The sequence below is a fragment of the Lissotriton helveticus genome, chromosome 6 (assembly GCF_964261635.1).
Source record: "Lissotriton helveticus chromosome 6, aLisHel1.1, whole genome shotgun sequence".
Taxonomy (NCBI): domain Eukaryota; kingdom Metazoa; phylum Chordata; class Amphibia; order Caudata; family Salamandridae; genus Lissotriton; species Lissotriton helveticus.
The window spans coordinates 296,399,966-296,426,944 of NC_136067.1; the positions used below are offsets into that span (position 1 = coordinate 296,399,966).

General features: G+C 45.1%; 1 protein-coding gene across 1 annotated transcript in view; it reads left to right on the top strand.

Annotated features, from left to right (window-relative positions):
* Positions 1-26,979, top strand: part of LAPTM4A (lysosomal protein transmembrane 4 alpha) — a 68,707-nt gene that overhangs the window by 37,650 nt on the left and 4,078 nt on the right. The window contains exons 3-4 of the mRNA XM_078647741.1: positions 13,430-13,506; positions 13,598-13,720. Coding sequence (XP_078503867.1) covers positions 13,430-13,506; positions 13,598-13,720 — 200 coding nt within the window. The remainder of the gene's footprint in view (positions 1-13,429; positions 13,507-13,597; positions 13,721-26,979) is intronic.

The window sequence follows — 26,979 nt, forward strand, 5'->3', positions numbered from 1 at the left end:
GGCAATAATGCAATTGTAGTCCTAGAGAGAAATAGGCACTGAGTTGGCAGTGCTGCAGATGTATGATAATGCACAGAGGTCAGGCGTGGAGTGGGTAGGCATTTCTCCAAGGGAATTCAGTAGTCTGTGGGTTCGCACACACCACTACTATCAGGGCCGGTCCTAGGACTTTTGGGGCCCTGGGCGAAAGGGAAGATGTGAGGCCCCTCTAATTTGGGACATCCAGTGCCGGCGTTGGTGCTGGTGGCCGTCGGTGCGACAATGTTAGTTGGTCGCTTCGCCAATGAGCTCCTTCGCTATGAATTCCCTCACTACCACCCTGTAACAGTGTTCCTCAAGTTATGCTATGTACATTTATTCTATGCAGATTTATTAAGCAGATAGCTGCCTGGGGGCTTCCCAGTGCTGCGTGAGTGGATCACTGTGTACACTAGCGGGATTCTGAGGTGGTACATGTCTAGAGCAAGTGGGGGTAAAGCCATGTTTTAAGGATTCTTTTTAATCGGGTCTTGTTCATTTAGTTTCTGAGCTCAGTGGGCATAGCATTCCAAAGCATAGGGGTCAAATGCGAGAAGGATACAACCCCAATCTGATAATTTGGACCTTTAGCCATCAATCATTGGAGGATGTTAAGGTACTGCTAGGAGTGTAAGGTATCAAAAGAGCCACTATCGAGGAGGGTCCATTATAGTTGATTCCCCTATGCGCCAAGTAAAGTGCCTTGAATTCTACCCTTTCCTCCACTTGAAGCCAGTGCAAGCCGCGTTACTTTATTTATTTATTTACGGACATTTATAGAGCGCGAACGAATACCCGTAGGCGTCTCGGCGCTAGACTACAACAATGTCCCTCCCCAATGATTAAAGGCTCATGCAGATTGATATGCCATGTTATTGATTGAATAACCACGTCTTCAGACTTTTTCGAAACTGCAGGAGTGAAGGACTGGTTTTTATGTGTTGTGGCAGAGTATTCCAGAGCTTAGGAGCCGCGACTAAAAAGCGGCGATCACCCCCGGAGACTATTCTGGAACGTGGGACCACTAGTTGATTAAGGGATGTAGATCGAAGCTGTCTAACCGGGTTATAAGGAATAAGCTGGTCTTTGAGAAAGCGAGGTCCTTGGTCCCGCAGTATTTTATAAACTGTACACAGAGATTTAAACTTAATCCTGTTTTGGATGGTCAACCAGTGGTAAGTTCTCAAGGTATCTGAGATGGGAGCGAATTTAGGTGTTCTGGACAACAGGCGTGCTGCCGCGTTCTGTATAGTCTGCAACTTTTTTTGTGACTCGTGCTTGTGCATTAAGAAAGAGTCCATTACAATAGTCTAAGGATGTTAAAACCAAAGAAGTAACCGGCCGCATCTGGCAGAAAAGGAGTGATTTTTCTTATCATTCTGAATTTATAGTGGGCAGAGGCCGCTACCTTATTTGCATGTGCCATGAAGTTGAGCTGGTCGTCGAAGGTTACTCCCAGGTTCCTGACCTTAGAAGTAGGACATGGAGGGGTACCGAAAGCTGGGGGCCACCAGGTTGCAGACCAGGCCGGGGAGAGGGTTCCAAAAATGACCACCTCAGTTTTATCGGAATTGAGCTTCAGGCAGTTGCCTGCCATCCACTCACCAATGGCGGTCATTCCATTTTGAAAACGCTCTGCCACCTCCTGCCCATCACCCTTGATGGCCAACACCAATTGCGTGTCATCTGCGTATGAGGTTAGGCTCATCCCATATGCTTTGATGACAGTAGCAAGGTCTGACACATAGATGTTAAATAGTGTCGGACTTAGGGATGAGCCTTGAGGAACCCCACACGGTAGCGACAGTTTGGCAGATTGGTATGGTCCCAGTGTGACCGCCTGTGTTCTGTTGGCCAGGAAGGAGGCTAGCAGATCTCTCGCAGTAAGCTGAACACCCATCCTTCCGACACGGTCGACCAAGATCTTATGGTCGACCGTGTCGAAGGCTGCCGAGAGATCCAGGAGTACCAAAAGTGCTGTTCCTCCTTGGTCACGGATGATTCTGATATCGTCCGCTGCTTTGATAAGGGCGGTTTCCGTACCATGGTACTTACGGAAACCGAACTGAGTATCATCAAGCAGATTGTTTCTTTCAATATGTTCAGATAACTGCTGGTTCATGGCCTTTTCCGTCACTTTAGCTAATAGAGGGAGACTCGCTATAGGCCGGTATTTTTCAATTCCTCTTTAACAGCCGCACGGCCAATACTTGTTATTTGTTACCCTTGTTTTTACTTCACTTTCTCCTCTCATATTAGCTCTCAGTCACTTTCTTTTCTTCATCAGTTTTCTCCTTCTCGCGTTTCTTCCATCAGTTCCCCTATTAGTTTTCTCCCTTCACATTTTCCTCTCGCTCAACCTTCCCCAAATATCTTTCTCTTCTCACACCCTCTTCTCCCTTAATCTCAATATCCGTCCTCACTTCCCCTTATTAGCCTTTCCCCCTTTTCTTTGCCTAATTGCCCTCTCTTTCTAGCACTCTTTCTCCCAAGTTCATCCACATGATTACTTTTCTGGACTTTCTCTTCTCACTTCCTCCTTACTGGCTTTCTCCAACATCTCTGTCCATCACATTCCCCTCTTCTCTTCCTCAAGATGCCCTGACCTGGCCACACTTTCTCTTCTCCTTACGTCATCCTCCTCTCGCTCATGCTACCCTCCATCCATCACTTGCTCACTCACAGTGGTGCAGTGATTCTTCGATGGGCCATAACGAAAGCTAAGAAAAGTGTTCCCCGCCCCATGGTTGGGTAGTTAAAGACGACCATAAATAATGTGCAGTTGGTCCTTCACGCCCTCGGTCCTGATGCCACCGCCCAAACATTTACTTAGTTGTCCATTTACATTTACCCTCTCCTTTCAGTGTGCACCCAGTCATCTTCACAACCTCCTCAGCTTCTCTTCCTTATACTTGCTAAATGCTCAACTTCTCTTCTACCCTATTATATCTTGTGCTTTTACCCACTTTTTCCTGTTTCCCTTGGTATTTTTCCTTTGCTTCACATCCACATATTTACTTTTCTGCTACTCTGTCACCTACCGTAATTACCCTCTCTCAGGCTTTCCCGTGCTTACATTCCCTTTTCAGCGAAATTCTCACGCCACTTTGCGTGCACTCCTCCCTCACTACAGAGCCGGCGGTGATGTTGTTAATATGATGAATGTTGTAATTTGCGCTGTTGGCCACATTCTCCGGGGCTCGCCTCCCCACTGTAAAACAAAAGCCCTCCACACAGTGGCGAGATTACGGACCATAACCCTCGACACGAGAATTTGTATTACCATCTCTGAGCGAGTCCGTTATTGTTGGCACATGCCCACCCCTCTGTTCTGGCCCAGAGGTCTATATACTTCAGACCTGGCAACTAAAATGGTGTCACTGCATGATGTGCTGTTCCAGTCCAGGTTTTTTCTTTGATTTCTGGGGCTTGTTGTCTTGCTTTATAATGGCATAAACACAACTACAAGTACCAGAAATCAAAATAAAAACTTGGGCCGTAGTAGCACATCTTGCATGGACCAGGGACATTTGACAGGTAGCCCCTTAGTGACATACAACCAACCTCCAAGCCAGCCTGTTCTCACCTGACACTATTATATATTTAAATTTTACTGTGTTAGAAAAAAATGACATCCTATAGCCTTTCCTTATACATCAGCACGATTGTCACATAGATCAATTTGTAAAGTCCCCTCAGTTTGCACTCAAAGAAAAGAAAACAATCTCTATGTTAAAAGAATAGGCAGCAATTTGTCAGAACACATCCTCTGACATTTGATGTCTGTCTTTGAAATTTACAGGCATCTTTATTGCTCATTCACCTTCCAAACTCCAGCATTTTAAAGTTGGGGGCACTGCAGCTGCACCCCCCCACACTCCTACTTCCTGCACCTATATCCTTCTTTATCTCCTATTTTGCATGTACCTTATTTCTTTACACTTTTCCTTGTCTCCACCTGGTCTAAGCACACTGTTTCCCCAAAGTCAGAGTGTGTTGCTCCTATTACTTCTCTCAACTATCCCCTTTGCTTTCCTCTCTCAGCCTCCCTCCAACATCTTGTCTCTTGATAACCTTTGTCCTCTTAACACATATTGTCTCAGGTTTGAAGTCTTCCCATTTCCCCTCCATTGCTATATGTTATCTTCACACTTTCACTCCGCACGCTCCCATCCACTTATCTCCTAAAGCGCAGGGTACAGCACAGACCCAGATGTCATCACACACAACAAATGTGACAACATAAAATCAATATTTCAAAAGCATCTTCATTGCTCCTTTACATTTGGAACAACAGCAGGGTTATTTAGAACTCTGCTGTGTTACATGGGACTGTGGCAGTAAAGTCAGGCATGACTCACAGTTCCAGAACGTGAGGGGATTTGCAGTTTTATATTATGTGAACTAAGCTCTAAGGCATTAGAGAGCTTTATATGATCACCAGTTACCTTACAAAAGGATATTTTCATTTTTTGGGCATGTGGAAATAGTGATATGCCCAGAATCACAGGATGTTCAGCAGATGCTAGGACTCTAACCTAGTTCCTCAGTTCTATTAAGCTGCTCGATGCACACAAAGCCCTGAGGAAAGTGTTTAGTCCCATGGGCTTCAGAGCCATACTTTAGTGCAACAAAGTTCCATGGGACGGGGAGCCCTACCCTCGGTGTCACCGTTCTGAATAATGACTGTATGTCACAGGGGAGGGGGCCCCACGCTTGGGCCTAGAGCTCTGATCCACAGCACAAGAGAGGGGCCTCTCCTACCCGGGCCTCTTGGATAAGGGATGTGAGGCCAAGAGAAGGAGGCCCCACACTTGGGCCATGATCCAAAGCATGGAAGCACAGGGCTTAGAGGTGTGTGGCTTTGACTATAAACTTTGCTCAGCCACAGCTTCTCCCTCTTCTACTTTGCCGCCTCTCCGCACCTATTACTGTTCAGCCGATCCTGAAAACAAAAGGGCCATTTGTTGCGTGGAAACGCAAATGGCACCTTTTCAACAGAGCACAGCCATGCCCTTGACCTGCTCACACACAATAGTCTTCCCTGCTGTCCCAAGACCCCCGGCCATTCTTTCCATCCCCCATGCCTGTAATCCCAGGGTTGACACCACGCCTTTGGCACCTCATTAGCTACAGGTAATTGCAGTTCTCGGAGGGGAGGGGGCCCCGGAGGAACAGGTGGCCTGACTTTAATGAAGCCTTTCACGTGGAAGCGAGGCCCCATGTTTTTGAGCTGAGCGCGAGGCCCTGGGCAGCTGCCCATACTGCCCATGCCTAGCGCCGGCCCTGATCCCCATCGTGACTGTAATTTCTTCCATAGTTTTGTAAGTATTAGGTAATCTCGAAGTTGGGGTCTCCAGCTCCAATTTAACATTTGTTTTTTTTATATTCTTTTTGTTATTAAAAGACAACACTGCCAATGCTGTGCAAGAGTTAGGGTTAGTCTTATTAATATAAAATGTAACTTCGGATTACCAGTACTTAGCTTTCTATGAGTACTATGATTGCCGTGTCTCTGTAATACCATGTTTTTTAAATATTATTTTGAATTGTGATTGCACCTTCATAGCACAACATTTTCTTTCTCTATATTGTTGAAACATTCTAGCAAAAGTATACAATCCCCACCTTTGCATGCGAAAACAAGTAAACCTATATCTATCATCTCATTTGTTGTTCGATGTTGTACCAAGCAAGATTTCACTAATGATTTAAAATAAAAAATGCTGTACCTATCAATCAGCTAATTATCAAGAGTACTTTCCCATGTATGTGCTCCATCACACAGTAGACCTTAGCTGCTGCTGAGATCTGCCACCCAACGATTAACATTTTTTTTCAAAACCTTTATTATGGAAAAAAGAGTACGGTACATCAGTGCAATAAGTACGTCCAATACAGTGACGGGTAATCACATAGGCGAAAAGGCACCTTCCCGTACATGCTGATGATCATTTGGAAAAGAAAGAAACCAAGTTTAGGTAACAACTCCCCCCCCCCCCCTCCCCTCACATAATAATGCGCGCATCGTACCAAGGTGTCCTATGGCAACAAATATCAGTTCAGGTAATAACAGTGCGACAGGTGTTACAATATGCAGGACTTGTGTTACACGGAGCATGCCAGGTCGGCACAACTGTGATACATCTGTGCCTCCTCCCAGCTTGGTTATCCCTTCTATTCTAGCCCCATTCGCTCCAGTGTATAAGGTGATACTTCCGGCGTAGTCAGTCCGTGTGGGCCTGTCCCAATGTGCAACAATGTGCGTGAAGACGTAGCCTTACAAAATTAGTGAACAGCATAGGTGTCCCCGGCTGGTGTGTCCCCAGTCTCCCCTGATCTCTCCGTCTCGTCCTCTTGCTGCCTTAGAAGGTAGGATGTGAGTGGCCCCAGACATCTTTTGGGCGCGACTTAGGTGGTAGTAACTCTGCATATGTGTGTAGTTGGTCTTGCCACGTGGTCATGGTCAATATCCACGACTTAAATTTGGGGGCGCGTCCCCTACCCCATCTGCATGCCACCTGGCGCTTGGCCAAGAGTAGGCTCAGTGCCAGAAACTTTTTGTGTATGGTCGTAGTGTTGTATGTGAGGCCTAGCAGCGCCACCAGTGGGCACGGTGTTACCTCCACCCCCAACATGTCCGACAGGCCCACAAAAACCTCCGTCCAGTATTGGGCAACTTTGGGGCAGGTCCATGCCAGGTTGAAAAAATCCGCTCCTTCCCTCCCACAACGGTTTCAACCATCATTATCTCTGAGGCGGAACCTGTACAGTTTAGCAGGGGTATAGTATAAGCGGTGTAGGAGTTTGAAATGTACCAGTCGTAACCTAGAATTGCCCGTGAGTGCATTTGTTTGTGTGCAACTGACCTCCCACTGCTCATCCATCAGTAGCGCGTCAAGATCCCCATCCTAGTCTGCACGCGCCCACAGTGTGGTAGTCAATGGCGCCTTCTGCACATGCTTGTAAAGTAGTGATACAACATGCTGCGGGTCATCCTTTTGCAGGATAGCGTGGAAGGGTGCCGGGTTTGTCTGGGAATTTGGGGGTGACTGCACGAACGCTTTGTCAGAGCCGGGTGTACAGGAAGGTTTCCATTATTGTGGGTGAGTGTTCCCTGAAGAATTGATGTATCGTGAGTAACTACCCTTGGACGTAGAGGTCTCCCTAGGTGCGATATTCAAGTCTAGTTAGCATCTTGCGACAGATCGCCTCACAGGTGACGTGCAGCCGGGGGTCATTCATCAGGCATCCGTGGTGAATACATGAATGGCCTCCCCATGGCTCGGGCAAGGCGTTTCCACGCCGCCGCCGTACAGTCAACCTTGGATGGATCGCGTTCTCTCTCCCCCCACGCACGTGAAGATACATCCTGATGCGTTCACGGGGCTCATTTATCCATCTTCTACCGCCAGGTGTGCCATATAGGGTGGTGGGTGGAACCAGTAAACGGCGAAGTGGCCTTGTGCGCAGTCGTAATACCGCTCAAAGTTGGGGACCTCAAAGCCCCCTTGCTGATATGGTAACATTAGTGTAGCGAGACAATTATCGCCTGCTTCCCGCCCCATATAAGCTGTGTCAATTGGGTTCTGAGTGCGCAGAAAAAATGTTGTCCCGGGCTATATGGAATGTTAGTGAATAAATATAAAAGTTTTGGCAGCAACACCATCTTGATGAGCGAGAGATACAACCCGCCATTGAGAGTGGGAGGCGTATCCATTTGGTGATGCTATCAGTAATTTTATCCAGGGCCGTCCCGTAATTGGCTCTAATCTGGGTGTCTCTCTGCCTAGTTATTTGGATGCCTAAGTATTTAATTTCCTCTGTTTCCCAGACAAGGGGGTAGTCTAGTTGGTGTGGCTGCGTTTTTTCCGTTAGGGGAAAACACTGCGGATTTGCCCCCGTTAATTTTTATCCCAGCAACGCCACCAAATTTCGTGATTTCGCGCAGAAGGGGATTGAGGTTCTCTTGCGGTTTCTTGACGTAGAGCGTCATGTCATCTGCGTAGAGTGAGATGAGTAACTGTTGGGCTGGGTAAATTTAGCGCTCGGTGGTTATGATGCTGTCTGAGTTATGCTGCTAATGGCTCAATAGCCAGCGCAAAAAGGACAGGGATAGCGGGCACCCCTGGCGAGTGCCCCTGTTAATACTGAAAGGGGAAGATCTGGACCCGTTTAGCAACACCACCGCCGTCGGCTGGAAGTACAGCAGCCGCACCCAGTCCAAGAAGCTGAAGGGCATCCCCATGCGTTCCAGTAAGCCTAACAAGTAATCCCATTCTAGCGAGTCGAACGCCTTTGTGGCGTCGAAATATAGCGACTGCCTCGCAGTTAGGATCTATGTCTTGCAACACCGCATGAAGCGTGCGCAAGTTATGTGACGTTGCACGATTTGGGACAAATCCTGCCTGATCTGTTAAGACCAGACGCTCCATCAGGAGGTTAAGGCGAGTAGCGAGGACGTTTGCTAAGATTTTGGTATCGCAATTTAGCAGAGACAGGGCGATATGAATCGCATTGCACGGGGGGTTTGCCAGGTTTAAGTAGGGAGGTTATCAGAGCTTCACGCATAGTGCGGGGCAAGCTCCCCTCTTCCCAACGCTGCATAGTAGACTTCTTTTAGGATAGGAGCTAGCAAGGGGGCAAACGTTTTTATAAAATTCAATCGGAAGACCATCCGAACCAGGGGCACGGCCAGACTTCGTCTTCATCTAGCTCCAACTCTTAAGTTTAGGAACTTTTGTTGAGTGACTCCCAGCCAGGCTATTGCAGTGTCTCCCAAATAAGCGTTCAAGTCGATCGGCATGCCCCCGTGTGAGGTGTACAGTGTGTTGTAATAATCCCTGAGGATACGGAGTTGGTCCGGGAGATTTCTGTACACGGTACCTTGAGCGTCCTATAGCTCTGTAACCTAGTTAGCGAACCTAGGAGGCCTAATTGCATTTGCCAGTGCCATCCCAGGGCGGTCGCCCTCCCCGTAAATGCGCGCCGTATGTGGTTTCCCACGAAACTTGCATTCTCTGTCACCCACCGTCTCATATTCAGTCAATTTGTCTCTCATTTGGGCTTTAGTCGCATGATCGCGTGGGTTCCGTTCCAGTGTGTGTTCTAGCTCACGTAGTTCAGATTCAAGCTTCGTTAGGTCACCTCGTAAAGATTTGAGTATCCCCCCCTCCCTTGGCTAGACACCAACCTCGTAGAGTGACTTTGAAGGCCTCCCACACTGTCGTGACGCTGGACACGGACGTCCAATTACGATCAAAAAAGTCTTGAATGCCCTGCTCCAGATCAGTCTTAAAGACAGCGTCGCAGAGGTGAGAGGGATTAAGTCGCCAGCTCAAATATGGGGAGCAATCTACAGGGATCTGAAGGTCCACGAGGACTGGGGAGTGGTCCGAGAACGTGCAGGCCAAGTGCGTCGCTTGCGTCAGCCAGTGTCATTCCTGCCGTCAGGAAAACATAATCTAGGCGCGCCCAAGTGGAGTGTACCGCCGAGTAATGAGTGCCTTGTTTGAGTGTGGGGTGTTTGTATCTCCAGGCATCTAGCAGGTACCTCCTAGCTAGATGCTAGATGCTATAGTAGGAGGTGACCTCCTACTATGTCGCTTGTCGTTCTCTGTGTGACTGTGTAGTGTGTCGGGAGGGGGTGCGATCTGTCCGCTTGGGGGTTTAAAGCTGTATTGAAGTCTCCTCCCAGAATAACATATGTGATGCCCAACGCTTGTATCTTACCCCATAGCAAGAGCAGGGCATTGGGGTTATCCGTGTTAGGGCCATAGTAATTCGCGAAGAGGACATTGTGAGAACGAAGTCGCCCCCACACTATGCAGAATCTACCTTCTGTGTCAGTCCGTTCCCTGTGGTGTAAATTCCACTCCCCCGTTTGATTAAAATGGTCACCCCCCTGGAGTAAATGGAGAAAGAAGCAAATCCACGGCATGAAGCCCATCGAGGTGCGAATTGAGGAGTGCCGCCAGGTGCGTCTCCTGCAGGAGGGCCACTGTTACTCCGTGCCTGTCTAGGTAGCCCAATATCTGTCTGCGCTTCCTGGGGTCATTAAGGCCCCAGACGTTCCAAGAAGCTACCTTGACGTGTGGAAGAGCCTGTGCATTACCTGTCGTCTCCTTTCGACGTGTAAAGAACATTATACAATAATAAGCATCCAGACTTCCCACGGCACTTAGCATTGCAATAGTTAGAACAAAGTATCCCCCCACCCACACCGGCATTCCCAACTTGCCGGGCATAAAGTCCCCACCCTCCAACATTAACCACATTTCGATATGTAGGACAGCCCCCTCAAAGGGGGGGGGGGGAAGCGGGTTCCAGGGGGTTCGCCCGTTAGGGGGAAATAACCGCTAGGGGCACTCGGCCTGCCCATGCACCTCCCTACTTACACCCACAGACACCGTCGCTTGGTAGCCAATCGTGGGACGGAGGTGGGTGGCCGAGCAGTCTATAACTCAGACCATATATGCCTATCTTTTTATGCATACATCACCAGAGAAGAACAGTTCGCCAACAACGGTGAAGTATGTAGAAGTGTCCCGCCACACCAGTCATCGGGTCCATATGCTAGTCTTGCTGGGACAGTGGGGACTGCAACCTGGAGCGGTTCCGGGCCGCCTCCTACCAGGAGGTCGCCCTCTTATGACGTTAGAGCTAGTCCTCTACCTGCTGCGGGGTGGTAAAGAAGTGTTGTTTCCCCTGATGATTGATTCTTAGCTTGGCAGGGTAGAGCATCGCGTTGGGGATTTCCTGGGTTTGGAGCTTCTTTTTTACTCCTGCGAACTTGCGCCTCGCTTCCTGCACCGACGGTGTAAAGTCTGGAAAGAAGGCCAGTGCTGTGTTTTCATAATGTACTTGCCCTTTCTCGCGGGCCAAGCGGAGGATTACATCCTGGTCGCGGTAATTCAGGAAGCGGGCTATGATGGGTCTGGGCGTCGCTCCTGGGGGGGACGGGTGGCCAGCGACCTGTGCGCACACTCGATCGTGAGGTGCGCTGAAAAACATTCTGTCCCAAAGAGGTCTGCCACCAGCTTTTCCACAAAGTTCTCCATCCGGCCTGTATTGGTGGATTCCGCAAGGCCCAGGATGCGCACATTATTCCGCCTGGACCAGGCTTCTAAGTCCTCGTTCTTGTCTGCTATGATCTTGAGCAGTTTGTCCATTTGTGATATGTGCTGCCCACTAGTCGTGGCCCCGTCTTCCAGATCCGAGATTCTGCTCTCCGCTTCCTTGATGCAGGTGTCATGTTGGCCCAGTTTAGCGACCACAGTGTCCATCCTCCTATATAGCGCATCTATTTTGGAGCCGATTGACGTGAGGCTCTGTTTCATACCTAGCAGGAGCGTTTTCCAGTCGTCTTCTGGCGGGGTGCTGGTTGAGGATTCCTCGTGTTCCGGCGATTGAGACCTGGGGTTTTTACGGGATTCGAAGGGAATCTTGGATTGTCTGGCCTTGGTGCGCCCCATCTCGTGATAGAAGAGTAGGAGCTCTGTTGTCCACAGTATGGTGTGCACGGGTCAGCAGGCCTCCCCGTCGGGGTGGAGGGTAGTCGCTGGTGGGGTCAGGGCAATATAGGTCCTAGTTGTTACATCAGGAGGGCCCCCAGCAAAGTCCAGGTGTATGCCGTACCACGTCCCCTTGGCGGCCGGGCGCGTGGCAGCTGCGGCCGGTGGGGGGGCAAGGGTTTCCGAGCAGCAGCAACGAAGAGGAGTCGGAAGCCCCCGCAGGTTCTCAGGTTAATGACATGCAGGATGCGAACCAGTCTAGCCTGGGTAAGGCGTTAGCAAGGGCCAGTCTTGTTTGCCGCTTTGGGGCTCGGGTGGGGGACGCGAGTATGTAGTACAGTATAGTCAGCCAGGCCGGGCAGGATGGAGGTAGATGCCCGCAGTAGTTATCCTTGAAGGGCAGCAAGTCCGTAGCTGCAGAAGTCTAGGCCTCTGCTATCCAGTGTCCCCCAAGCGTGGTGCATGCACTGTACGTGCATAAATAAAATGGCGGTCACAGGCCTCAGCGCAGTTGTGCAAGGACCTCACCGATCCCACAGCGTACCTTCAGCACACTTTTGGAGCGATCGCAGCCTCTTGTCAGCTTGGGCCTTCACGCTTATTCACTCCTCGAGCATCTCACCCTTCCGCAGCGGCCGCCGCAGCGTTATGTCGCAATTATCAGGCTGCAGCCCGATTCCGTCCCTGAAAGTGTTTTCTCCTCCGCGGGCCGTCTCCTGGGTCTGTATGTAGTGAGCCTCGCAGGAGGCCCGAGATCAAGCGGCTCCTTGAGGTATCACCGCAACAGGGAGTCACGCGATACGACCCAGGCGCAGCGGGGGCACTCCTCCTCGTCTCCGCCGCTGGAAAATGCTGCGTTCGTGATCAGGAGCAAGCCCCTCCGCTCCAGGGCCGCGCCACAGTCACAGGCCCCAAATCCCCAGTCTCACCTAGCCGGCGCTCGGACTTGAGGCCCCCGCGAAGTCGGGCGGGAGGCCGCGGTCAGTCAACGCCGCCTGTAGGATGTTCACCGCGGGCAGTAGCGGGGCGAGTAAGGTATCGCTGGAATCCTCTCTGTAGCGTGCTGCCGATTATGTTGGGCACAGCGAGCATTATCTGGTCAGGATGGCATTGAAGGATGGTTTTCAGCTCTGCCAGGCAGGAGCCTCACTCGCGCTCGGCCATCTTGGTCTAGTGCCACCTAGCGCACCCCCAACGATTAACATTTCTCAAGGCATTTTCAAATGTGCTGCTCCTCACTTAATAGGCCTCGGGCACTCCCAAATTTGCCACTTTATCCCCATGTTATGCTTAGATTTGTCACCAATGGCGTTGTAACCCCTCAGGCATAAAAATCTATCAAGTAAAAAGTGAATGTGACCTGGCGAGAGGATCACCAATTGAAAGTTAGTCTCACCCCACACCCAGTGTGATTGTTTTGAAGTTTGATAATGAAGATGACCCATACTTACTGATCTATCACCCAACAAAAAAGGCAGCACAGTGACCTCCCATAAGTTTAAGTTTTTAAACACCTCCCTCGCAAGATAGCCGACAAAAGTATGAGTCTGCGCTATAGTGGACTATGGCGGACTGCTTTACAAAATGGCTTAAATTAAAATTTGAAAAGAGCTATGACGCGGTCAATGCTGGCCACATCCTAGCTCTTTTTTTCTCTCTTCAAGCTATGTTGCTCAGCAGCTCGCCCTGCTGTGCAACATGTTAAAATAAATAAAACCGTGACAAAGTTGATAGAAATCACATAGGTGGAAAATCTATTGGCTTTGCAAATGCTTGTCTTAAGAGTGGTGGATCTGTTTGAACTTTTGTTCTAATAAAACCATGGAAATGTCTACAGTCAGTTGGTTAAAGTTAATTTTGTCAAATGTTAATCTTTCTTGTTGCTTCTCTTCACACAGAAAATGCTTGTGTTCTCTTTGCCATCTCCCTTCTCATGTTTACAATCAGTGCCATGATGGTGTACGGGTCAATCGCTGTGAGTACATCTTTTAATTTCAGTAAGACCATCTTAAAATGTTCTAATATTTTTGGACAAACTAATTGACTTTCTTATTCTTTCATAAAAGCATCGAGGAGGTTGGCTGATTCCATTTTTCTGCTATCAACTCTTTGACTTTGCACTCTGCTGCCTTGTAGCCATAAGCTCTCTTACATACTTGCCAAGAATTAAAGACTATTTAGAACAGTTGGTAAGTGACCCTTTTCTACCGTCATTTTTTATAATCTGTTTTTTACGTTTTTCAAAAGATGTTTGAAGCAAGTTATTTACTAAGTGAGACTAATATATGGAATTAACTTAGTTCATCATCTGCGAGTTGTTGCGAAGCAAGACTCTTCACAAAATGTAAAGTTTGTAGGTTTATTCATTAATAAGAACCTAGCTGTAAATCGAGGAGGACAAGTTGGATACTCCTCTTCCAGACTCTTTCTGTCCCAGACTGCCTAACAAGATTCTACAATCAGAACACGCTGCTATGGAATACTGCGTGGCAATCTAGACGCAAGGACCTAAACACAACACTTCACCTTTCCTTAAAACAAATAAAAACAATTTAAAACAATACACTTCAATATTATATAGAAATCACAAGTTTGATGTAATCCTAACTAATAACACATTGTAATGAGAACAAAATAAAATAAAGATATGCTAGAATGAATTAACGACAAACCTGTGTAATGCACTCATTTAAGTAGAGTGGTTTAACACAATTTCTTCTAGCTCTAGTTACATCAGAATTTCCATCATGAACGTGAAGATCCTTGGTTGATGCTGGACTCAAAACTACAACTGGGAATATTACTGCGAAAGCAAGATGAATCTCCCTTTTTCCCTCACCAACACATGGAGAATTGGGAACAGAAACACAACTCATATCTCTTGCAACATCCGAGGCAGACATAGTGTTACAAGTGGCATCTTGGATCCAATCGTACTTAATTGGACGATGAACATAATGGTCATCGTAACATGTATTCGGTTCAAATTCACCTCTAAATTTGGCAATACGACTAGCATGCTAGACTTTTCCATCACTTAACAAGGCTGAATTTCACATTACTTTGATAACTTTTAAAAGAGCAGAAAAGGTACTTTCTCCTTTACGTGTCAGCCTCCCCTTCTTTACTTTTACAATGTCACCTATGATGCACTTTTTTTTACATTGCGAGTATGGTCTAATACGTCTTTTTGTTTGAGTATCTTCTAAAGACTTCCTTACTTTTTTTGCCCTCCAAATTACGGATTGCAAAAAACACAGTTGATGGACTGAATGTAGAACAATGTCATACATTCACCCCAGTACAAGGATCTGGGCCTAAATCCATCGTTTTTTTGCACTCCACACCACCCTGGGTTAGACACTGGCTATATGCAAATCAGCTCTGACCCTGTGCCTCATGGGAACAGTCCAGTCCGAACTACCAAGCCATGTCTTTCCCAGACCGGACTCAAGCATCCAAGGACCGGTTTCTGGCTACCAGCCTTCATCAGCCTGGATAGCTTGACTCCAGTGGTGTAGAGAGCCTGGGACTCACGTCTGCGCATACCCAGCCCACTCGGGGTGAAAATTGCAAAAAACACAGTTGATGGACAGAATGTAGAACAATGTCATACATTCACCCCTGTACAAGCATCTGGGCCTAAATCCATCGTTTATTTGCACTCCACACCACCCTGGGTTAGACACTGGCTATATGCAAATCAGCTCTGACCCTGTGCCTCATGGGAACAGTCCAGTCCGAACTACCAAGCCATGTCTTTCCCAGACCGGAATCAAGCATCCAAGGACCGGTTTCTGGCTATCAGCCTTCATCAGCCTGGAGAGCTTGACTCCAAATTACGGAATCAGCACATTTTAACCAACCCATATTGTCTTTCGTACGAGGAAGTCTTCCCCTCATGAGTTCAAACTGGGAATACCCTGACGATTCACAACGAGTAATTCTGTAAGCATTGACTGTTTTTCTTAGCTCATCTTCCCATTACTAGCAATTACTAAAAGACATTTCAATAACGCCCTCAATAACTCTATTGAAGCGTTTTACAGAACCGTTCCCTTCTGGGTGATATATAGAAGTAGTTCTGTGATTAATGCCAGCTTCCTTAATGAGATTTTTTAAAGAATCACTGATAAATTGTCCTCCATGATCAGAAATAATGTCTTTAGGGAGACCTTCACAGCCAAATACGTCCGCTAGAAACAGAGTACCGATTCATTATCTGCTTTGTCAACAATTTTGTATTCAGGCCACTTAGAAAAGTGGTCTACAACAACAATTATGTACTTGGACACATTTTCAACATTTCTAACATGACCAAAAACATCAATCCCAACTCTTTCCCAAGACATATGAGGAACAACTATGGGATGCAAAGGAGTTTTGTGAGTTGTTAAACTCTTGTCAGAATTGATACACTGGACACAATTTCCATTTTCCCCTCTCAATGTCATTATCATGTCCGGGCCACCAATAAGATTGTTTGATCCTAGCCTTACATTTAACAATCCCTAAATTACCTTCATGGCATAGGTTAATAATCTTATTTCGAAAATCCACTGGAGGAACAAGTCTTCCATTTCTGATTAACAAATAATTCTCAAAAAGGAAATAAATTCCCAAAAAGGAAATAAATTCCTCTCTAACATAGAATTTGTAGGCCAACCTTTCTGGACATGGTTGCTGACCGTAACCAAAGTTGAATCATTTGCTAGGCTTTGTTTCCATTAATCATGAAAAATGCTCTGTAACTCATTACTAAACACAGAAGCTACCATCCAATCATCCCATTCATTCTTTTCTTCTTTAGCATTTTGAAGGGGACCTCTGCTCAAAAAGTCAGCAATCCTGTTTCGAAACACCAGGAACATAGATTACATCATAAGCATAATCAAGTAATTGTACAGACATTCCCGAAATCCTAGGAGAAACGTTACTAAGACCTCTAGATGTGAGAACCTTGGTCAAAGGTTTGTGATCTGTCCTAACAGTTACACACGTACTCCAGATGTATTGCTTGAGGTTTTTAAGGGCCCACACACAGCCTAAAGCTTCTCGCTCAATCACTGAGTATTTTTCCTCAGTGTTGGTGAGACCTCTAGAAGCGAATGCCACCACACATTCATTACCATTTTCTTGGATCTGAGACTGCACCGTCCCCAGGCCCTTACCACTAGCGTCAGTGGTAATGATGTTCTTAAGATTGGGAGAAAAACCCGTGAACGCTGGAGCAGAAGAAATATCATTCTTGATGCACTCAAAACTGGATTGGCAATCAAGCGAACAAGAAAAAACAAGCTTTCTTAAGAAGCTGTCTGATATTGTACATCTTCCCAGAGAAATTATAAATGAATTTGGAATAAAATTCCGCTAATCCTAAAAAAGATCTAAACTCATCTTTATTTTCAGGAGTGGGGGCATTCTTAATGGCATCAACTAGTTCAGATTTTGAAAAAATCCCTTTAGAATTAATTTCATGCCCTAAATAAGTGACACAGTTCCTAGCAAATTTGCACTTAGATTCTTCAGCTGTAAGTCCTTTAAGTTCTAAAACCTCTAGAACTTTAATCGGGGTATTGTCATGCTCACATTTGTCAGAACCCATAACAAGTATATCATCTTGAAAAACTAAATTCTTGGTATCACAAAAAATTCGATTCATTAACCGCTGAAACGTAGAAGCGGCAGAAGCCAAACCGAAAGGTACTCGCTTGAATTGAAAAAGGCCAATAGGAGTAATAAAAGCTGTGAGGTGTCTGCTTTCCACATGAAGGGGAACCTGGTGGTAAGCGGAGGTTAAGTCGATAGTGAAGAATAATTGTTTGTTCCTGGTGGCAGAGAGTAATTCAACAATCCTGGTAAGTGGAAAAACATCATTAAAAATGTTCTTATTCAATTCTCTCAAATCCACACATATGCGGATACGGCCATTGGCCTTACGCGCGACCACTAACGGAGCGACCCAATCTGAAGATTCAATTTGTTCAATTAAACCATTTTGAACAAGTTTATTTAATACTTTAATAACCTCCTCTTTGACCCCCATGGGAATGTTTCTGACCTTATGAATGCAAGGACGGGCATCTTTTTTAAGAATAATCCTTTGAGAAAAACCTCTCAGTTCCCCAACTTTGCCCGAAAATACATTTGGAAATTTAGAAATAAGACAGCACATTTTGTTATCAGTATCAGTTACACTTAAAACTGGGTCAGCACTGTTGGGATTTAACATTATTCCTAACTCACCCTGATCCCACCATCCTAGGACACAAGGACCAGATCTAGCAACATAGTTTGCAATCTGCCTGCCTACCTGTGAACTCCAAAGGTAATTTTTTTAATCCAATTAAATCGATAGGTTCGCCTGTGTAACTAACAGGGTGAATGTCAGGTCTTTGTAAAACACTCCCCAGATCCTCCTCTAAACAATTCTCCCAAGTATTTTGATTTACAATTGTATACGGAGAACCTGAATCAGCCATGAGTGTGACTGAAATCCCACCAACAGCAATATTGCATACAGGTTTCTTCCTAATAGTGCCCCCACTGTTAGTAGATTCTTCTATGATGCAAATAACATCATCAGTGTCTGAACACTCATTCTCACCTGAATACTTAACAACACATTTAACAGACCTAGATTACTTTTGACACACACGACAATAATGTCCAAGTACATTACAGTTAGTGCACCTTTGTCCTAATGCAGGACTTTTCTTATCATGATCAAGATGGATCAAACTACCACATCTGTAGCATTTACCTCTTAAGTCTACTATCCCCTCATTTTGCAAATTTTTAACATTTTTCCTTCCTATAACTACAACATCTGTCATTTTTCTTCTTATTAAACTCTTCTTGACTGGGACGCGTTCTCAGAATCTTAATGGTTTCATCTTTTTGAGCGAAACTATTCGAAGAAACTACAGTTTTGGCACACCTGGAAGTGAGTTCAGCCTTAGAAATTATAGCAATAATTTCTCGTAGACTGGAGTCACCGTTTATCCATAACTTGTCTTGCAAATGTGTATTGTTGCAATGCATAACCAACTTAACTGATCGCGAATCAGTTCCTCTTCAATTGTACCAAATTTAGCTGGTAAAGCTAAATTTTTTAATGCAGCTACATAATCCTCTACTTTATCATTTGCACCTTGTTTACGATTATAGAAGTTGTATCGGTGCACAGCTTTACACAATGTACGTGCAAAATAAGAATCACGGTCTGCTAACGCATGTACGAAAACATCTCCTTCGTCACTACTCCTGATTTTCTTTTCCATACAGTTGTAAATACGTAACCCTCCTTTACCTAGACAATGTAACATTTTCTTTTTCCTTTCAGGTGACATATCTTCCTCTTCAAAAGCTTCTAAGTAATAATTAAATCTTTCCATTCTTCCCATTGTAAACTAGTAACCTCACCTTCTTTCACCAAAAATGCTTGGGGAACTGGTAGATTCATTGTAGCCATTATGAAATCCAAATAAATTACACTATATTTAAAATAAAGATTAAAATGTGCATACAACAATTGGTTCAATGAAAGTGAAAGCAGAAATACTAATGAACTCGCCAAGAAAATAAAGCTTTAGAAGATATAATACCCAAAAAATATGATACACGGTGTGTGTATCACCGTAGTTTGTAACGTGGAAGTAGCCGAACCGTGAAGAATACCTGCATTCGTAGTCAAAGATACAGTGTGTGTATCACCGTAGTCTGAAACGTAGTATCAGTCACTCATTTAAAAAGTCGTAATTGAATTTGTAGAAATTAAAAAAAAAAATTGTAACGAGGCGTTTCTGTGTAACAAGATCAGGCGTTTCCGTGATACGATCGTTGCTTGGATACAGCTGGATGCCTTTAGCAAGCTTGCTGGACGAGTGGCGTCACAATGTAGAAAGCACGTAAGCACATAGAAGCAGGTGTGAAGTTGTAAGTAACCGTTGCTAGGTTACCAAATCTTAGACCCCAGCAATTGCGTCACACGCAATACGTAGACGTGTACATAGAAGATAATCTGAACGTCGCAAGTCGCTCACACTTGGCGGGTGACAAAGGATGTCACTGACTTTAAACCATGTAACCCTTCAACCGCCAGGAAACTGCCAGTCCAAAAGAGTCAAGGTGCAGACAACCCAATTATAGAAACAAGGTAAATCCTCCCGCAAAGCGTTTCGCTTACTTCTGCTTGTAAAAACGATCCGTCTTCCAGCCACAGTTATCCAGCCACAGTTACGTTTTCCACAAAAGTAGATGAAACTTCCGCCAAACAGCATCCAAAAGCGTGATGTGGGTTCAATCTTGCTGGGTTCAAATTGACCAGCCCGTCGCCAATGTTGTGAAGCAAGACTCATCACAAAATGTAAAATTCATAGGTTTATTAATTAATAAGAACCCAGCTGTATATCGAGGAGGACAAGCTGGACACTCCTCTTCCAGCCTCGTACTGTTCCAGACTGCCTAACACGATTCCACAATCTGAACACACTGCTATGGAATACTGCGTTGCAATCTAGACGCAAGGACATAAACACAACACGAGTTTCAGCACTAAGTCTTTGTGTTTTAGGAACCCATGCTCCAGTTGCAGGTACTCAAGATTTCAAACTTACTGACATGCAGGTGTTTCTTTTGAGTGAAATGGGTAATAACACTCTTTAGCTTTGTCCATCTTTTCCAAACTTCTACATAATGAATGCTGTAGAAAGCATAATTTATGAGCGATAATGTAAAAGAAGCTTCTATAGCCTAGTACAATAATGTCTGTGTTTTGTAGGTTTCTTCAGTTAGGGACCAGTATGAGCAGCAAACATGAGCTAATGACTTCTTAAAAGTCCTGTGACGTCATTTTTCCAGCGAAGAATGAAAAAACAACACATTTGCCAGTACTGTATTTTACTTTCTGTCTAATTTGGAGTGATCTTTATGAATAAAACATACCGGTCCGTTTTATAAATTACGTCACTAGTTAATTTATTTCACTAATGGAAAAATTCTTTTAAATCATTTTTTTTTTTAAACCATGTTTCAGGAGCATATATAAACAGAAAAAGAACAATACAATTATTAACATCAACATTTTTCAATATACAATATCAATACAACATTATCACACATCCTACCCATACTTTGGCCAAGTCATACAAACCTCATTCATGCAAAACCACATATATATACAACAGGCTTTTAAATGACACTATGTCAAAGACACTGATTATTTGTACATATGAACATTCTTAAATTCCTTAATTTAGAGTCCTACTCCGTCAAAATCGTCATTTGGACATAAATCCTTATTTACAAAACAATAATCGTCTGTTTATTCAAATTGACAATGGGTCTAGTCAGGTCGACTCGTTTCGAACCCCCCAATTGCGGGGTTCTCCTCAGGACCAAAATCTCTACAAAACATATAAACTGATTAAGAACCACTACTGGACTTCACTTGATTGCTCGAATGAACGCCTCCAACCGGAAGTCAAAGCCGTACCTTGTATATAAGACTGAAATCCCTTCGTAAAGTTGGAAGGACACAAATCCCGCTTGATACACTAGACAAAAAACAAACAAAAATAGATAGGACTACTGTCAAACACATTTGTTTCATCAAGACGAAGGCATCTAACTGTATATCACAGTAAGCCACTCACCTAATTATTCCTGTAACGGGGCCATACGAATCTGAAGGGAGGAAAACAAGGAGGAGGGCATGTTACTTATTGAACCCGCAACAATCCTGTGGTGGAGACAAGAGCGCTGCCATTGCAGCTTGCTTACCGGGGCTGTGTGCGGCTTAGTGCTACGCCCGAGTTATTTGGAAGATGCCAACAGGGGTCTTTTGGTGAGGCCCTGTGCGGGAACATAAACGAGATGGGGGAAAGTTATAGTCTAGGAAACCGTCGAAACGCTTAGAGGTGACTCCACGCTGTTAGTAGCTGCTTACCGATTGTGTCTGCTCAAAACACTGTTCGGCGCTCTGCTCAGGACGTAGTCCTACCTCTCTTTTCAGTATTTCATTTGCAATGGGATCATGTGATCGTAGTAGGAACATCGAGGCAAAGAAAACTTTGAGCATGAACAACCTTCATACTGGTGCAACCTCGTGTATAAAAACATGTGGGGCAATTTGGCCCAATTAAACACGATAAGAGTTAGATAGCACGTTCATAGATAAATGTAAGTTTAAAAAAAAATATATATATATATATTCCTTGATTCAAAAAGATCGATCGTGGTAGCCTAGCATGTTGCCCTATTTGTTGGGGATTTAACCACACCACCTACCCTGACACTTGTTCAAATGGTGTTCAGGTTGTAGACCTACGGCCCAGTCCTTACTAGTGTGTTTGAGTGAGGTTAAAACAGTAATATCCTCAATTGTGCCCCAATACACCTTCCTGTAGGGTATTGTTATCCCCTCGGTAGTGCATTCTCAAGGATTAAATATCTCGGATATCTCATTCAGTCCAGTGACCGCTGTACCATACTTCATTATGAACAATGCTTTCTGTTGACCAAGTCTGCCTTCTATGTCTCCTCCCCTTGGGTCCTTCTCAATTTTAGAAATGATAGTCCATTTCAGGTCCTCTTCCTTGTGTTTTTTTGACAACCAATGTTGTACCAATGGTGCATTCAGTGTTTCCTTCCTTATTCTCGATTTGTGCTGTATGATCCGTTGCCGTGCCTCCTGGGTGGTCTTGCCTATGTATAATTTAGGGCATGGAAATGTAATTCCATAAATTACATTCTTAGTCTGGCAATTTGTGAAAGTCTCTGGTTTCCAGTGAATCCCATTAAACGTGAACACTGTTCCTTCGTTTGTTTGTGCACAGCAAGAGCAATTGCCACACTTATGGTGGCCCGCAACTGGGGGTAACCCCATCATACCTCTTAGTGTTGGTTTTGAAACAGGAGGCAACGCAGCCCTCACAATGTGGTTTTCCACGCTTCTTTCCTTTTTAAAAGCGAAAAGTGGTGGTTCCCTGAAATCAGTATGTAGATTTTTAACCAAGTGCCAATTTTGCATCACCATCTTCCGCAACTGATGGGCGTTGCGGCCAAATGTTGAAACACATACAATTCTTGTCTGTCTGGGTGTACTTTCTTTTGTAATAATGTTTCCCTAGAGACCCACCATGCTCTCCTTAGAGTTTTTTAATAGTTTTTTATGGTATCCTCTCGCCAATATTCGCTCCATTAGCGTGAAAAAAGTATTCCTCTTTGTTTGAACAGTTCCTCTTGATTCTAAGGAATTGCCCGAAGGGCAGGTTTTGTTTCAGACTTCTGGGGTGATGGCTGGTATAGTGGAGTGCTTTGTTTCGATCTGTTGGTTTACGAAACAATGTTGTCCCTAGTCCCCTCTACTGCATATACCTTGACATCCAAGAAAGTGGTGTTTTTGTTAGAGGTAAAACTGAATTTAATATCCTCCATCCTCTGGTTGATCCAAGTCATAAACTCGTTTAGTTTTTCTTGTGTCCCTGACACTGTTCCCTCTAGGCCGCGCGCGCGTCTTCCCTGACGTCACCGCGCACCACCTAGCGTGGAGCGCGCACACAGGCCGTCGCAAGAGATTCGCGCCGCCCGCCGCTTTTACAAAGCGAGCGGCGCGAACATGACATGAGGCACTTTTAACAGTGGTGACGGCGCTGCGGGCGTGAGGAGTTGCAGGTAAGGGGCGGGGGGCGAGAGGCGGGGGCGGGAGAACTGGTGGTTATTGGGAGGCGGGGGGCGGGAGGAGTGTGTAGGAGATTGTTCAACATTACCAGCTAGTTGAGAACTATATGATGGTGAGTCTTGCATAGGTGAAATGTGCATTAGTGGCTGGGGATTGCTAATTCCTAGCACTAATTTTGGAAGACTGCTGCCTGGCCATGAAGAGTCCTTTATAGGGATGTTTTATGTCGGAGCAAAAATGTCTTCCTCTTCGGACAAATTCCGCCAGCTCCTCCTCTACCAGCATCAGCTCCTCCTCCTTCAGCGCCTTACTACACAGCCTGGGTGGGAGACGTGGGTGGGAAGAATCGTCTCCTCTTTCTCTGCTGTTCTTCAGAGACCTTCGGAATGAGCGGGAAAGTCACTTCAATTAAAATCCACGGCATTAGGGTTGTCTTTTGGAATGCAGGCTTTTCTACCCTTTTTTGTTATTTAAAGGTCCTTCAGTTCTAGGCACAGCAGACAAAAAAAACGCGTGGGACACAGGACAGAAAGCCACAAAAAACAAGTGAGGCACAGGACAGAAAGGCACAAAAAACGAGTGAGACACAGAACAGAAAGGCACAAAAAACGAGTGAGACACCGAACAGAAAGGCACAAAGTATTGTAAGCGCTGTACCTAGGACAATGCATTATAGCACTGCTGCACTTACAACACTGCTCGCATGTGTGCATGCACTGGTGCATATAGGTCATTTACTGCAGGAAGAGAGTGAATACTGTCGCTATTTCGTGTGATGATAAACAATTCCCATTTATGCTTCTGAACACCTACAGATTGAATAGTTGCCCTGGTTATGCATGGTAGGCTTCTCCTCAGAGTCCAGCTACCTGCAGTGAAACTGACTAATCAGATATGTGTGCCCACCAAAATCCTTTTCCAACTCCTGCCTCACTCACAAATAACCCTCAGTTTTAACTATGTGAGTTTGATCATTTGGGTTCGTGAACATTAGAGCTACATTTATAAAGACTGTATTAGCCGGTTTATTGAACAAATAACTTTCTTCAAAACCTGTCCGGGTTTAAAGAGAAATCATTTTACAGTGAGATTTGAGAGTCCTTTCAAGCAGTTTTTTAGGAGGGTAAGTTGTAAATGTGCCTCTTAAAGCACCATTATTACTAACAACAGTTTGATTTAATGAGAGGCAGAAAGGCACTAAAAACGAGTGAGATACAGGGCATAAAGGCACAAAAAACTAGTGGGGCACAGGACAGAAAGGCACAAAAAAACGAGTGGGGCAGAAGGGCACCAAAAACGAGTTGGACACAGGACAGAAAGGCACAACAAGCATTGGAAATGCAATAGGTCTCGCATTAGAAAAGTTAGAGCTATTTGTCTTGTAAATGACAAATATTTTATTTATGTGTTGGTTTTTAAAATAGCTAAATGGATAGCTTTGTCATTTACAATGCCAATAGTTATAACTTTCGCGAATGTGACACCTATAGCATTTGGAATGCAACATGTTTTGTATTTACGTGACTTAGATGGCAGCTCTGGTCGTTAGGCCACATCTCTAGAGAGCACGAGAGTGCAGCAGGGGAGAGAAGCACAGAGAGGGAGCAGAGAGTGCAGCAAGGAAGAGAAGCACGGAGAGGGAGCCCAAGAGTGAAGCAAGGGTGAGATGCACGGACAGGGAGCCTGAGAGTGCAGCAGGGGACAGAAGCATGGAGAGGGAGACAGAGTGTATCAGGGGCGAGAAGTACGGACAGGGAGCCCAAGAGCGAAGCAAGAGAGAAGCAGGAGAGGGAGTCTGAGATTATAGAAAGGGAGAGAGTTGAGCATAGAAAGGGAGAAGATGAGTTTGGGAGAGAGGCATGAGAGGTGGAAGGCAGAGCAATGGAGATAGACCTGGGAAAGGAGTAACCATGGGGGAGATGAAGATGAGAGCAACAGGGAAAAACTAGTGGTGTTGACTAATGCCGAAATGGTATAAATGATGCTGTGTTAGTGCTCATTGACAGTCGTGTGTACCTTGAGGAGAGATGGGAGAGGGGAGGAGAAAGAAGGGAGATTGAGGAAAGAGGGGAGAAAGGGAGGAGAGTGTGGGGATAGAGGGTAGAGGAGAGAGAAGGAAGAGTGTGGTGGGAGATGGTGGAGGGGAGAGTGCTTATCCAATTTTGCAAACTGCCCTTAAGACCCTTATTGTGGCGCTGTATGTATGAAAATGCACTATCTTTTCACTTTTTAAAGTAAAATTTTGGAGTGCCATTTGGCGCCGCAGACACGCGTGGTTTGGTTCCTGGCGCACATAGCCATGGTTGCAGCGCACAGAGACCCTCCATTGCCGCACACGGAAGAAAAAAATTAGAGGGAACATTGGTCCCTGACCAAATCATAAATACATCATCGATGTATCTCATGTATTTCATGATGTATTCGGCATATGGATTGTTATTGTAAATAAACGTATTTTCATAAAGGACCATAAACAAAACTGCCAATTCCGGCGCAAAGGGGCAGCCCATGGCCACCCGTTTGGTTTGGTAAAAGAAATCTGTATCAAACTGGAAGTAGTTTCTTTGTAATGCAAATTTTGCCAATTGGACTATAAAGTTCGTGGGAACTCTGGTTGGTCGTTCTCTTTGCTCTAAAAAGAATGTAAGGGTTGCCAAAGCTTGTTCCTGTGGTATAATGAGACTACGTCCATAGTCACCATTAGCTGTCTTGTCTCGTCAAATTGTACAGATGTTATTTGATTAAGGAAAGCCGTTGTATCCTTTAAATGTTCTGGAATCTCTTCAATAAATGGCTTGAGAAAGAAGTCAATGTATTTTGACACTGTTTCCATTAATGAGGCGAAAAACCGAGATGATCGGACGGCCAGGGGGGTTCCTTTCGTCCTTCTGCATTTTAGGAAGGACGTAAAACATCGGTGTCCTTGGATGTTTATTCTGCAGAAAGGCAAATTCTTTAGGACCCAGGATGCCTAATGGCAGCGCTCTGGTCTCCTCCACCACAGGATTGTTGCGGGTTCAATAAGTAACACGCCCTCCTCCTTCTCCTTGTTTTCCTCCCTTCAGATTCATATGGCCCCGTTACAGGAATAATTAGGTGAGTGGCTTACTGTGATATACAGTTAGATGCCTTCGTCTTGATGAAACAAATGTGTTTGACAGAAGTCCTGTCTATTTTTGTTTGTTTTTTGTCTAGTGTATCAAGCGGGATTTGTGTCCTTCTAACTTTACTAAGGGATTTCAGTCTTATTTACAAGGTACGGCTTCGACTTCCGGTTGGAGGCGTTCATTCGATCAATCCAGTGAAGTCCAGTAGTGGTTCTTAATCAGTTTATATGTTTTGTGTTTTGTAGAGATTTTGGTCCTGAGGAGAATCCCGCAATTGAGGGTTCGAAACGCGTCGACCTGACCAGACCCATTGTCAATTTGAATAAACAGACGATTATGGTTTTGTAAATAAGGATTTATGTCCAAATGACGATTTTGACGGAGTAGGACTCTAAATTAAGGAATTTAAGAATGTTCATATGTACAAATAATCAGTGTCTTTAACATAGGGTCATTTAAAAGCCTGTTTTGTGTATATATATGTGGTTTTGTATGAATGAGGTTTGTATGACGTGGCCAAAGTATGGGTAGGATGTGTGATAATGTTGTATTGATATTGTATATTGAAAAATGTTGATGTTATTAATTGTATTGTTCTTTTTCTGTTCATATATACACAAAAAATCTCCTGAAACATGGTTTGATAAAATGATTTAAA